Raw genomic sequence first — 16258 nt, forward strand, 5'->3', positions numbered from 1 at the left:
ATATCCACATCTAAAGTTTTTTTCGAGTTTAAGATGTTATGGAACATGTATCGAATTGTGTATGGTCATGTAAATAAATTATACGAGTAGCTACTCACTTTTAGTGTGTATAGTTCTTATGTTGGAATAAACATGGTTTGATTCAAGGTAAAATACTCACCAGATGATCCTGTGGAACCTGTAAAAGCATTAAACATGTTTGTCATTGATTTCGGGTTCCCAAAATAAGGTGATTGAGTTAGGATGAGATGGGTAATTCGGCTGTGATGTTATGCACGAATTCGAGAGGAGTAAACACACGAATTTGTGTGGGATTATGTGTGTGTGATTCACCTTAACTTAGGGTTAATTACCCTCTATTTATAATGAGAGTAATTACACTTACCACCCTTTAGTAATTACACATTCAACCCCTGTGGTGTTTAATGTGTATACCATTAGTCATCTTATTTACAATCACCTAATGAGAAACCCTATTCTACGTCTCTAAGAGTAAATACGCTCATCATTTATTTACCTAGACATAGGGATTTCATTATGGTCAATTATCATATCAGGAATGATACATGATCAGTGACAGTCACACTAACGTGGTTCCAACATCTTATGCACATAACTTGATTGATTTATTTTTGTACAGTACCTAAATTGTCTTTTTTTTAGAACATTCAGTCAGCATACGACATCAAGGAAACTTCACCGTATAATGATAAAATTTTGCACGTATACTAAATAACGGGATGTCGACTATGAGCCATTATAAATAGTACTAAAAGAGGAAAATCTTAATGTTTGTCATCTCTAAAAATCGAATTCAAACCTAAGGTAAATCGGGAGTGACTTTGATTAGCTGGGGTAACCTTAATAGATTGAATATACGTATCATCATGTTGTTAGAATTTAGATCAATGTTAGTCACACAAATCATTCCCTAACAGAAACAATGCCAAAATTGCATGTTTAATGAATTAATGATAAAAGGTAACCAAACTAAAGTATGTGATTTCTAACACGTTATTTTAGCTTTGGTAACCAAATTTTACACGCCTCTCCACAACATACTGTATTAAATATGGCTAGCTCGTGCTACATACATCTTTTTTTCCCCTCCAAATATTATCATGTGGTTTTATGGCTTCTAAATGTAATAAGAAAAACTTGAACTAGAGTCATTGGGTGTTTGAAACAAAAAACGTGTTTGCTGATAATAACCTAAAAGAGTAAAAGGCACTGTATAATTAGAATAATTCATGTGATAGCAAATCATAATTAGAATAATTGATGAGAGAGCAAATGAAATCAGCTTAGCTGCTAGATGTATTTTTTTTTTTTTATAAATTTTGGGTTCAACTATTTGGATTTCTCTGAATTACCTATAATGATTCATGGTCTCTATTCCGTAGTTTAAAATACATAAAAGAATTTCGCCGTGATGAGATTTATCCTAATATCAAATACTTGTAAAAAACTATATATTCACGTGCTCTTTAAATAATTTATTTAATGGGTTTCTTCTTTAGATATGCCAGGAGCCTAGCCTCACCTCAACTTGAGGTGGATTTTAGGATAAAATTATCTACTTTGTCTATTTCATGTCCATAAGTATCATAATTATAATTGCTTACAAAAATTTAAATGAATTAATTTTTAATAATATATAAAATAACTTAAATTATATATAGAGATGTCAAATGACAATTTATTAAAAAAATATACAAATGATCGAATTGTGAGTAGCGATCTGCCGATCTTAAAAGCATTTTTACAATATCTTTTGCATAAAAATAACTTAGAAATACATTTTCGGATATATGAATTATCCAAAATTTTAAGAAATCTCTTACTGAATTCAAATATGAAATACAATATCCGATTCTATGGATGAATTCGAACCAAACTTTTATATACCGAAATTAAATACTACAAATATTTTGAACACCTGTGCATAAAGTGACTATATTATCATCTTCACATGCATATTATATATTAATATTTTATTTCTATATTATTTACATTAAGAAATTGTTGACTAATTCGGTTCCATTTAAAAACAATGGATTTAAAGTAAGAAGCTGTAGCTGGACTGCTCGACTAATATATATTAAAAAGAAAAAGGCTAAATATGTCTAATTATAAGCTGGACTAATATTTATTAGCCTATATATGTCTATTTTGAATTGTACTTCTCATCCTAGCTCGGTGGTTGAGCACCAGCTTTATATACTGTAGGTCTCGAATTCGAGACATGAGAAGGACATAAAAAAAGAATTTCACAATAAAATCCTTCAGTGAAGCAGTTTTGAGTCTTATAGATGGGCAATGTTTTATCACAATTAAATATCGGTTAAGAAAACGTAAACTAGATCCCGCTAATGATCCACACCTTTTAAAAAAAATATATCATATATTATATATATACTAAATATCTATGTAAACGTACAAGTACTTTATGCATAGAATGTACAAGCTTTTAAAGCACATACTAATTTTAACTAAATTTCGTTTTAACCTCCTAAATTTTAACCAAATTTCGTTTTAACCCCCTAAAATGAGTAACATTTATCCCACATCAAAGTTTTTGTTTTCATTTTCGTGACACTAAACTTTTAGGTTCTCATGTTTTCATCAAACAACTTTCACACAAAATTAGAAATTTAAAATTAGTAAGTAAATTAGAAATTTTTTAACACAGGAAGTGGGTGGACTAGCCTTTTCATGGTTAAAATCAATAAGTAAATTAGAAATTTAAAACGAACACTTAACGTCAAAATTCTGTCAGAATTGAGCTATAAATTTATAGAGATCAAAACTCGCAAGAGATATTTTGAAAACCAAACAAAGATTGCATGTCAGTACAATATAAAGGGCTTTAATGACTTCTAAAACAAACCAAACACGATAAATTAACGATGGAAGAAACCAGTTAAGTATATGTCCACAATAGTCATATAGGTGGTGGTCACAAATTTCTTTCAAATTATATACATCCTCTTAAAGAATTCGATAATTCATTTTACCACTTTATGTTTATTTATTTATTTAGGTTTAAAACTTTATGACTTAACAATTATCTATTTATAATCAATAGGATTAATTCAAGTCATTAGATTCATTTGGAAAAAAAAGAAAGGCGTACAACAAAACTCATTTCAAGTCATATTAGTCATAAGCAACGTGTCAATCCCTAATACCTTATATTAACATACTTCCATATCTAGCGAACTTAACTTTAGTTGGTCTAATATATAATCGTAATAATGCTGCAGTCATTATTATGATTATATATTAAAACACCTAAAGTTAACTATGCTAAATACTTCCATATGCTACTATAAAACAACCTAAATCACATATAATCGGTCACATTCTACGGTTTAAGTTTAGGTACTCTTTCCGGTCACGATTAAAATCCTAGATCCCTTATACCACGGCTCTGATATCACTTGTAACGCCCCACAATTTAAATTTTTCTTAAAAAAAGACAATACTTAAAATTCAAGATATATATCATCATTAGAAAGGTTCTATTAAATATATACGTAAAAATGAGTCAATATTTAATTGTTGTGGGCGTACATGAATACCAAAATCACAAGGTATGAGGGATCACTAACCCATAATGACAAATACATTTTAAGATGTCACCACCTCCAAAGCACCTTTACACATCAATCCTCTTAGTGTCTCGGTCTCCATGGTTGCCTATAAAAATAGGAACAACTAAACAATAAGCACCACGGCTTAGTGAGTACACCCATATACATATACATATATCATGACCAACACATCAATAGCCTTAGGAACATAATGCCAATCCGGTCTTACATAATGTTTCTAAGCAAATCAACCAATAGCATATGGATCTATACCAGTGCCACTAAGTACATTGGGTCGTCACTTGTCACCCGATAACGTGGTCTCTACTCATCATCAAGCCATCAACATCATAAGCTAACATGAATTAACGCATACCGGTCTCGCATAATTCATGTTAAACCTCATGTTACAAATATATGTAAATCAATGTACTCACTTTTGCTCCGGCACAATTTATCCATATGTCAATATTCGTATATGTATACCTATCAATTTAATCAATTACAATATCATTAACATCACTAGATTACTTGAAACAATACAATGAAACCCCATCAAATTCAAGTGTTTGGCTCACCGTTCTCAAACTTCTCATTTGATCATTACTTTCTTACCATTCTTTTACCACAATTGGCCTTATTGAGCCAATCTTAATTATATTGGTTATAAATCATAATAATATTTCTGTCAAAAACTATTGTGGAATTAATTTACAATATGTTATTTATAGTTTATCTAAGTAACATTCTTCTATCATTTTTCACAAATAAAATCTTAGGTTCAATTATGTTATTACTATACTTTAAATCTTCATTTATAATAATAAAAATAGCCTTAATAAATGATAATTTAAGTTAACTTTACCTCAAGCTCAAATACAAACTAGACCAATACCCGGTCGTTGACCGGGTTATGAAATTGACCTAAAAACAACTGATTTGACATACTTAATCAAAACCAATCCACTTAAAAGCATACTTGACTAACCAACTTATCTTACTTATCAACCCGCTAACTTATAATTTAATCAACTTATTTTACTTATCAACCCGCTAACCTATAACTTGTCCAACTCTGTAAACCCGGGTCAATCACGAGTTGAACTTTTGAACATGAAACTTTTAATGTTTAGAGTTAGATCAGAGAGTGCAACATGTCAACATAACTGAGTCGTGCTTATATATTATATATTATCGTAATTAAAAAGTCAATATAACAACAAATGGTAATGTAAAAACAATACAAATAAAAATTCAACTTTGTAGTAAAAAAAGGTAATTGTATGGAAATCATCTAATGTACCATTTGGTATCCACTAATCCTCCAGTCAGGCTAGTGTCCAGATGATTCTCAGTCACTTAATAATCCTTTGATTATCTCAAATTTGACCTCCCCTGTAAAGTGGTGGCTAGTGGCTACTGGACTATTACCCAAAGGTTTTCAACTTTGTAGTATGATACACCTTAAACTCTCTATGTTACACAACCCTCACGGATGCCAGCAGCCAAAAACCGTCACTTACTTTTTAAATTCATGTCCTTACGATAACATTTAAAAAATATTTGGATGCCATGTATTACACGAGCACACTTCTAATCTATGTAAAAACTCTAACATCTAGTTATTTTTGAATCTATGATTACAAAATTTTGCATGTAATGGGCTCCCTTTGGGGGTACCAGCGGTGTAAGGCATTTCGAACCCTAAACATACTGCCTGTTTGGATATCACTGCTCAACTCGATGGAACGACCTTCCCATCCGCCGTTCAAAAAAAAAAATCTATCATATTCTTTCTTATAGTATTTTTTTTTCTTAAAAATTATAAATTTGGTGTGAGAGTTTATAAGTTTACCATTTACCAAATTAACTAAAATATAAAACTTCCATTAATTTGAAACTAATCGATCAAAAATGTGAAAATATCAAACATTATTCATCATATATAATTCAAAATTAATTAAATTTTTTCCCCCATTGGGTATTTGAAATAGGCATTTCTACTTCGAGTGAGCTCTCTAGCGCGGACACGGTTAAGACAACGTATGCTAGACCTCTCGCTGTCGAATCATGACACGAAATATTCAAGAGAAATTCACCTTTCAAATAAAAAATTTTTTTATCTACTGTAGTGTAAAAATAACTAATTAAAGTATGTTGTTATACATAAACACTCTTATCATTGTCGTATGATTTGATTTTTTTAGTGTACTATGTACTTAAATTTTTTAAAGCAATTAGTTGGTATGTTTAATACAATTGAAAAGTTATCATGTTTATATCTTTTGACTTTTATAATTTTAGAAATTTGACTTTGAATTTTAAAGGCCAAGATTTAAAGGATTGTGAATTTTAATGGTTAGGATTAAAAGTTAGCTTTATTTTTTTCTCTATGCTATGGTAGCTATATATATATATATATATATATATAATAAACGTAAGGATTTGTAGCACTTTGACTCCATTTTTCTTTCATTTGAAATTCGTCCATGCACATGCACACAATTGGATCTCGATAGTTACAGTAAGAATATTGTTATCATTCCTTTTTCCATTAATAGAATTTCTTGATATCTTGCTATATGAGAATAATTTGTAGTGAAAAGAACCAAGATGGGATCGTTAAATGACGATGAGGAACAAAGTAGAGGAGATAAGAATAAAGATTTTGTATTAGGACTAATTTGGATATCAATTGCTTATATGTCATATATATATGCAAGCCACGTTTATTACACCCCAAATTTATATTTATGTTTATTTATCTAGTCACTAGCTAATAAACCCGAGTTTAACTCGGGTATATTAATTAAAAAATTTTTTAAAATGTAAAGATAACTATATATGACATAATAAATATATTAAAATCTTTTTAAGAAAAATTATGAACATGCCACATAATATTTTTTTTTCTACAAATATACTAAATTAGTTAACATAATATATATATATATATATACTATATTATAAAGCAGATTCCTTCTAGATTTTCAATATTGAGTTGAAATTTTCAATATTGATTTTAAATACATCCCCAAAATACCCCTCTCATATTCTATATTTATCTAAAATAACCATAGTACCTTTTCTCTCTCCTCAAATCTCAACCAATCATCTTTTTTCTCTCTCCTCCATAAATCATTTATCCTCCAATTCATTCAAAATCTTTTATCTCAAAAATTATACATCGATAAATTGTATGGGTGTTCTTAAAATTTCATGCTCTTTCATTAGAGATGTCATTCAATATACTTTCGACGAATTTTTAAATCCGAGGCCGGAGGCCGTAGGCATTTGACTATCACACTCTCTGACCTAATTATCACCTCCACCATCTCACCGCCGCAACGCGCGGGTACTTACTCTCGTATATATATATATATATATATATATATATATATATATATATATATATATATATATATATATAAGTACCTATTGCATTAATAAAAATAATAAAATACATTTTAAATTTAAATAGAAATTTAAAATAAACATTTAATGGATTATTTATTTTTAAAAATGTTCAATAGTAAATATGACATCATAAATAAATTAAAATCTTTTTAAGAAAAAACTATGGACATGCCACATAATATTTTTTTCTAAAAATAGTTTTAAAAGATAATCCTTTTTTATTATATAATAGGTCTTTTACTCGCACGATGTGCGAATATTTTTTAAAGCAGTATAATAATAAACTATATTATGAAACATGAAAAATATAGTGATCTCTAATCCTTGGATGATAGATTATGTAATGTGAACTCCATGCATAATGTTTTAACATACAAATAGACTTAAATTCAGGTTGAAATTTGGCATTGAGGACTTTGGCTATACTTTAAAAAATTGTTATAGTTGGTCGAATACCCGCAACATACAATTAGGTCAACAAAACAAAACAATGAAGTGTAATGTAGACCTACATGTAAAGTTGAAACACGCGAATTCGATTTATTGGAGTGCCTAGAGTATATGATCAAGAATTAGGTGAAGATGTCTGGACTCTGAACCAACCTATTTTGATACATCTATTATCGTCTATTAGTTCATATAGAGTATATTAATTCCACATCATGATGATTGAATCTTTTGACTACATAGAGCTTGATGATGAATGTTTAACTATTTTTTAAATAGCAATTATATATATACACAAAATAAAGCTTAAAAAATACCCTTTTTATAGAATTACTAATGTGATTAGATTATATTACCATTTATCCTAAATACATACAAATGGAATCAATAACAAATGAATTTGTAATCGTACGTACAATTCTAACAAATATAAGGATTTAGTAATATAGAATTTGTAATCGTACATACAAAGTGACGATTTTATTAAAAATAAAAATAAAAATAAATAACAACAACAACAACAACAATAATAATAAAGGGTATGTAAGAATTTGTGTATTTGTAATATTCATGCCAAATTAATGTTGATCAATCCCATAAATATATTGTTTTTCATATACGATATATCCAATTTTATTGTTTCTATATTCTAAAATATACTATATTTTCTATAAAAAAGATTGATAATTTAAAAAATACATGAAAATGCCATATAGGATAAATCTTATGTGGCAATATTTAAGCATAGCTTTGATTTAGGGAGGATGACTTAAAAGGCTAGGATTCCTACTATTTTAATATTTATATAGATAAAGAAGATTTTATTTGTCAAAAATCCACATTAGTCTAGAGGTTTCGATTATATTATTTCTATTTGTTTCCTCATATAACTCATATAAAATTTAAAACTTTTAATCTAATTATAATGATATTTCTTTGTTTGAATACAAAGATAAAATAACTTATTATTATTATTATTATTATTATTATTATTATTATTATTTTTTTTTTTTTTTTTTATTTTTTTTTTTAAGGTGTTACATTGTATCCCACAAAAAAAATTTTGTTTTCATTTTTATTGACACTAAACTTTTGGGTTCTCAAGTTCTCATCATACAATTTGTACACAGTTATGGTTTTACTTTTAAAGATTTGGTTTTTGATTATTTTATTCCGTTTTTATACACACACACATAACATTTTTAATATATAATAATTTTTATCATGCTTAAGTCTTAAATTAATGAAACATTTAAAACATTAATATATAGTTATTTGTTTGTGTTTTTATACGACTTATTATTCTTTTATAATATTTTTAATGTTATTGCTAGATGGTATATTGTCATTTTTAAAGTTTGAGTTTGAATATTTGACATAAATTTGTCAAAACTTTATTGTATAAAACCATACCCACAACAACGCACGGGGTGAATAACTAGTTATTTCTATATTTCTATGTTATATCCTCCGTAGTTTTTTCATCGACATATAGACATGTGGCTTGCTTATGAATTTGTCATATAGTGGTAAGGATATGCTCAATGACTCGATCTTCATGGATGTGGTCCATTAAAACTTGGGTATGGTTAATAATATATTAGTTTAAACTGTAACTTTTACTGCATCCTTGACATATTGAGATTTATGTTTGTTCCATGTATATTTTACATGATCTCGACATCTCGTGTATGATACGAGTCGATATCCAAAAAACATTTTGGTTCGATAATACCATGATTAGTAAGTGAGACTTATTAGACCTGTACTATTTTATTTTTACGATTATTCAGATATATAATTTTTTTTTTACAGGTACGGATCGAACATCACTACGAAGGTTCTAAACTATGTTGCTATAATCAGATCCACGTTAAAGAGTCTTCTCATCAAAATCTTATAGAAGGAAAAAACCTTCTATTAATCCACCAAAGCCACGACGATTAATAAAGTTAAAACATTTGCCTCATCCGATCTCGAACCTAGGTCTCAAAGAACAAACTTTCATTGAAGAGCATTATGTACCACTGGATTATCAACCCAATGGCTATTGACGTAATATCTAATCATCAATAATAGACAGTTAAATATGGTTGAGTATTTTAAAAAAAAAAAAAAAAAAAAGGGTTAAGTTAAGTTCGATTAAACTTGATCGGACTTGAATACATCTTATTTGACCCACTTAAAACCCAAATCTTGGTCGGAATCACTACCACCACCTATCATAAGTTAGAACTTTATAATATCATTGAATTAAACTTCACAATTGACACAATTAAAATAATCCTATTTAACCCACTTAAAACCAAAACCTTAGTCGAGTCCCTACCACCACCCTATCGCCTTCTTCTTTCTTTGGTGTATTGTTGACTAATAAAAAAAAATGAAAAATGATGAACTAACAAAACTCACCACATATGACCAAACCAAACATCATCTTTCACACCTTAGCCGACCAATTCTTCCTTTTCTTTTAATTTTCTTGCGTTCCTAACCTATATTATAAAAAGAATATAAAAGGAACAGACCTCATGTTTAAAATTACATGAAAGAAAATATCTAAAATATCATTAATAATTATATTACACTATCAGTCTTTAACTTTTTAAAATGTCTGAATTAACCATTTACATCGCTTACCTTTACGTCGATCATCTACACTAAACGACATCGCTTCTAACACCAACAGTCGTCCCCATCAGCACAACGTCGCCGCCACAAACACCGCCGCGTTACGTGAGTAAGGCGCTAGTATTATTTTAAACTTTTCCTTTTATCTCCTTTTTTTTTCCAATAAAAATAACGCGCTAGTATTATTTTAAACTTTTCCTTTTATCTCTTTTTTTTTTCCAATAAAAATAAAATAAAACACTTAAATCACACACATATATATCTCCTCCATGATCTCCATAATCTCTTTGACTCCATATCTTTCTCATCAATTCAACATTTCTAATACTCACATTTCTAAAAAAAGAAAGTCAGCAATAAAACGATGCCGTTTTGCGAGGTCGGAAAATACCAAACCGGCAATGACTCAATTATCAACAATGGTATAAAAATCTTTTACAGAACATATGGCGCCGGACCCATCAAAGTTTTAATGATCATAGGTATTTCCAATTATTTTTATTATTTAATAATAAATATTAATATAAATATTAATAAATTAATGAACTTTATTGAATTACGGAACTGGGTTTTGGCTCAGGATTGGCTGCGACCCATAATTCATGGAACCCACAAATTAAAGGGCTAGTTGGGTCGGATAAACCAAATTCCGGCGACGATGATTGGAGCTCCGACGAGGCTGGTGAAGAAAATGAGAAAGGTATACAAGTGTGTGCAATTGATAATAGAGGAGTGGGTCTTAGCTCAATTCCAGCTAAAAAATCAGCTTATGGGTATGCAGATTTTTCTTGTTTATATATATATATATCATCAAGATTTTCATTATTTTTCTTTCTATATAAAATGGATGAGGTTTTCATTATTTACATAATCTTTGTTTGTCCTTTATGGTGAGTTTTTGTGGGGATTTTTTTGGATTGCTTAGGGGTGTTGTGGATTGCTTATTTAAGTACCTTTTTTATATGAGATAAGCAATGACAATACTCATAAATAAGCAATCTTAAGAAGGTGTCAACCATCTTACTTTAAAGTGCTTGATTTATACTTTAAAAAAATGCAGATTAGTGGTTTCTTAGAAAGTGTTTGTAATTACTTGACTATTTCTATAAAGTTTAGCGATAGGCAAATATAAGCACATACATTAGCAATTAAACACCCACCCTATAGATTTGGCAAGACTACATTTTGGTTATCTTACTTGTGAGATTTGAAAATTTTTAGTTGAGATTAAGTTATTTATTTATTTGTGTATTAGGTTAATGGGTATAAAAGTGTGGTTTTGTTGTACTACCTTTCTTGAACCAAACCAGTGTTTCTTCTGGAATTTTAGCTGGAGTGGAATCATTTAGTGTATGCATTCATTTGTCTGTTTTTATGTATGAGTAATGGAGTAATGTAAGCTGTTTTTGGGTTGCAGCACGAGTATCATGGCTAAAGACGCGATAGCAGTGATGGACCATTTGGGTTGGAAGAAAGCTCACGTGTTCGGTCACTCAATGGGTGAGTCACACATTATTCTATTCAATTGGTTGATCATGATTTTTTTTTAATTCATTGCAATCTGAACAAACTCAAGTGTTAGAGTTGGGTTCCAGAAGTTTAGTATTACTTGGAAGAACGTGTGTTTTTTTTGTGGTTACTTTAATATTTCTGCTTATTCTTTTTTATTTTTATTCAGGTGGTATGATAGCTTCCAAACTGGCTGGTCTTTTCCCAGATAGACTACTGTCTTTGGCATTACTTAATGTAACTGGTGGTGGCTATGAAATTCTTCCAAAGGTACGACTTTTGTCGACTGACACTGTTAGTAGCTCATTTTTTAATGAGCTTATATTATGTATTTCACTTGTATTTAATGATCATAGCATATGTGTTATTAGCCATTCTATATTAAGGAGCATGCTTTTCTAAAGTCATTGGTTATCGATGGATCAACCAAAACACAAGTAGACTATTTCAAGTAGGGGTGCCATTTTAACTCCTTTAGTTAAGTACGGGTAAATTTGGGGTTATTTTTTAGATGTAACAGGTCAATAGGTCAAACGTAAAAGCACCTCATGGCTACACTGGTCAAGCATGTCAAATGGGTGAAACTTGAATGCCGCCCGCCCACCCAAAAAGTATTCAAACGTTTTTAACCTCTTAAACCATGACTGTCAAATCAAGTTAAATTTATTCTATATGTATACTTTTTATAACCATTTTTATGACATTACTTATATATAAAGGTTAAAAGAAATTGGATAAACAATATTTGATGGGTCAAGTAGACCAGTCTTGACTCTCTTAAAACATTACCATTTTGACTTAAAGCTGTTTTGACCCTTGGTCCAAAAAACTCACTTCTTACCTTTAGTCCAGACTCCAGAGTTGGTGTACTATTAATGTAAATAAACACATTAGGAGCAACTGAAGAAGAAAAGGTACTAAGCATGTAAATGAAGTATGTGGATAACCGGTTGCAATTTATCTTATCTTTGCTAAGTCTTCCTCATCATAATTCCAAGGAAATTGCAATTTTCTATAAGTTTAATCAGAAGTATAATTTTGAAGGTGTTGCATCTAAGGACGTCTCAAGTGCATATCATATTATAAATAGTGGATAAGCTTTAATTTTAGGCGATATATGATACAATATATGAACATTAGATCAATTCTAATCTTAAAGTAAATAGTAGGAAACATTGTTGTGAAAGGAATTAACTTCAGCTTGCTTACCTGATGCTTCTTACTCAATGTTTGAATTTTTTTCTTCCCTTCTGCAGCTTGACCGTCGAACCTTATCCATTGCAATTCGTTTTTTGAGGGCAAAAACTCCAGAGCAAAGAGCAGCAGTTGACCTAGACACTCACTACACACAGGTCAATGATGCTCTTTATGTTGTATTAATCTTTGTTATATAAACACAGTCCATGGAATATTTAAAAGTGAATACAAACAACAGTTTTGTGCAGTTTGTACGCATGCATATCTCATAGATGTAAATGATTTTTTATCCTTCACATTGTTGGTACCATCTTTATTTTTGTTAACAAGGTTATGGGTTTTACTAGAGGTGGCATATTCAACCAATTGACTTATGAGTTATGACTGGGCTGAATCAGGTTGTTTTCATGCTATCCAAAAGTCAGATTATCATTATTATTATAGCATACCTTTTCGAAGATTATTTGGTGAACGAGTTAATTTTAAAAAAAATTATGCAAAAATTGTTTTGAGTCAACCCGCCTGACCTGTTTCAAACTGTACAAAGGAGTTTCCCATTTTGCCTTGTTAACCAACCCCCTCATATTGCCGCGACACACAATCACATCAGTTTTCTAAATACTCCGTTGAATTCAAAAATTTTACGTTACCAACATTATTAGTACCACTTTCTTCTCTTCTCACATCCCTATACATGTTTCATGTTTATACTATTTTTTTTCATTGGTAAGCTTTACTTAAGGTTTCTAATTTTGGTTTTGACCGAAGTGTTCTCTATTTTTCTCTTTAGTGAGTGGCATTTTAAACATCTGACAATAGTCACTCACTCACACACCTCTAATTAGACTACATGCGAGAAAAATATTGTATTCCTAACTTTTAAGGGACGGAATTAAGGTGGTTTAGCCTTACAGTCTAGTATTTTTGTATTGAAGCCCTTTGTATCTTATTGGTTCCCTAGCTATCATGCTAAAGTCATCATTGAACCACTTCTATGATCTGAAGCGAACACGCTTTATTTTAGCTGCTCGTTTGTTATGTTGCCAACAGTTATTTTTTTAATTCTGCAGGAGTATCTTGAAGAATATGTTGGACTTGAAAAAAGAAGAGCAGTACTATACCGAGTAAGAATTGAATGCTGATCTAATTAGAAATTTTGGTATTTGAAACATGGATGTACTGACGTTCAATTAGTCAACTATTTAATCATGATTTTACCATAGAAATATATAATATTAAAAGTTACCAAAAGTTCATTGCAGACCATTGCATTATTAATATAATATAATGCTTTTAATAGAAGAATTATACAGGAATATGTTAAAGGAATTTCAGCAAGCGGGATGCAATCAAACCATGGGTTTGATGGTCAGATAAATGCCTGTTGGACACACAAACTTTCTCGAACAGAACTAGAAATGATCCGTAATGAAGGTTTTCTGATTTCAGTTATTCATGGCAGGTATCACTTAATGATGTCTTACTGTCTGACTGAATACTGATGATAGTTTCACTTGTTTTTTTTCGCAACGTAGAGTCAAGTAAGAAACTTATGGTGCTTTAATGTCTAGATATGATGTAATAGCTCAAGTATCTCATGCAAGGAGGCTTGCAAAGAAATTATATCCACTTGCAAGGATGGTAGAACTTCATGGAGGTCATCTTGTGAGTCACGAAAGGACCAAAGAGGTATGTATCGTGCTCTGTTATGTCCCTGAAACGTGAAAGGATTTGTTATAACCTAAATATATCACGATTTCTCTTTTGTGCCAAGTATATTCTCTGAACCTGGTAACCTTGTAATCATAAGGGTGAACCCCCTCCCTCTTAAATAAGGTTGAACCCCCTCCTTCCTTCTCTAGCTATTTTGTGCGGCGTAGCATGTTAAGTCGGCATGCTTGTTGTATACAAAATTTAATAAGCAGCAATTTGAACCAATTTGCTTATGAATGGGTTGATTTGGGAGGTGTTTTATCTTTGACTGGTCAAATGGGTCAAATAAAAAAAATTTAGCTAATAGTTGAAGGGTCAAGTGGGTTGAAAGTCACCCGAAGTCTATCTTAAATTACACTACCCCCCTGACTCATTTTGTTCAACGATTCAGACTATTTTCTTCAAATATATATTTGTAACAATATTTAACGCACCGATTATTTACAATAAACTTTTATAAGTTGCAAAAAATTTCTTTTTCCATTTGGACCTGCCGGAAAAGTGATATGTTTCAACCCAAACTCATTTTGTTATTTGACCCGCTACCCGAGCCACCCAACTTGCCAGCTATATAAGAAATAGAAAGAAAAAAAGCATTATCAAGGCGCTTAGTAGCTTACCGAGTGTTTTAGACATATTCACATATCCAAATATGAAGTCAAATTCGTGTTGTTTCACTGATGCCTGTTCCAACATTGCAAAATCAGGTCAATGAAGCTCTACTTGAATTGATAAATGCATCAGAAAGCAAAACAAGTCCACATGACTGGACAAATTTACCGGAGAAGAGCACTGGTAAGAATGTTCAAGTCAAACTGAATAACCTACCTCTCAAGTAGGCTAACATTCATCATACTACAAAATTTTGACATATTCATATACAGAATACCAGAAAGATAGTCCTACTAAACCAGTATGCTAATTTTTGTTTCTCAGGCTTCTGGTCAATGAGCCTGACGTCCACCAACACATCTAAGTTAGAAGGAGGAAGCAGTAACGGATCTACTATGATTGGCATTGCTGAAACTTTTAAACGCATCATGTTATACATATATAGCATTTTTGTATTAGCATTTGGATACATGAGAAAAATTCCAAGGCGTATAAGGCCGGTTAGGGTGGGCACTGGTTTCACATGATTGGTGATGTTATATTTATAAACATCAACAGCCTGTCTAATGGTAAGCCATTTATCTTTAAAATTGGTAGTATTCTATGAAGGCCTAATATAACCACTAGAATTATGTCACAGGTAATTTTCTGAACATATATATCAAGATGACGGATGATAGATGTAAAGGCTCGCCAGATTGCAGAAAGCATGAAAGACATAACACAATAACATATAGAAACATCAGATATACCGAAGGTTGATGGTGGGAGTTTGAATGAGAATTGAGATCAATCTGAAAGCATAATTTATATTCATAAATCATTTCATATACTGTACAATCAAAGCAAAATTTATAGTCATATTTATAAAATTATACCTGATTGTAAAAACAAAAACATCATGTTCACGCATCGAGTTTTTTCTATATATTCGACCGAAACAAAACAAAATGCTATCCAAGTACGATTTTTACTAATTCTTAACATTTTAACATGTTATGTTACTGCAAAAGAGAGATTATAAACGAAGAGTTGATACTTTGCAAAATAAAATAAAAAATAAACGAAGAGTTGATCTGTGGTGAAAGGCATCCTGATGTAATATCTCCAGCGTTATTATCACTACCTTAATACAT

General features: G+C 30.5%; 1 protein-coding gene across 1 annotated transcript; it reads left to right on the plus strand.

The window, feature by feature from the left end:
- Positions 1-10350: 10350 nt before the first annotated feature.
- LOC122589564 (putative aminoacrylate hydrolase RutD) lies at positions 10351-16050 on the plus strand. Its single transcript, XM_043761865.1, has 11 exons — positions 10351-10573; positions 10672-10864; positions 11509-11591; positions 11770-11870; positions 12857-12952; positions 13868-13921; positions 14111-14259; positions 14369-14486; positions 15218-15305; positions 15447-15691; positions 15763-16050. The coding sequence occupies exons 1-10, from the start codon at positions 10456-10458 to the stop codon at positions 15647-15649; spliced, it is 1203 nt and encodes a 400-aa protein (XP_043617800.1). The 5' UTR covers positions 10351-10455; the 3' UTR covers positions 15650-15691; positions 15763-16050.
- The last annotated feature ends 208 nt before the right edge of the window (positions 16051-16258 follow it).

Source organism: Erigeron canadensis, chromosome 2 (assembly GCF_010389155.1).
Source record: "Erigeron canadensis isolate Cc75 chromosome 2, C_canadensis_v1, whole genome shotgun sequence".
Taxonomy (NCBI): Eukaryota; Viridiplantae; Streptophyta; class Magnoliopsida; order Asterales; family Asteraceae; genus Erigeron; species Erigeron canadensis.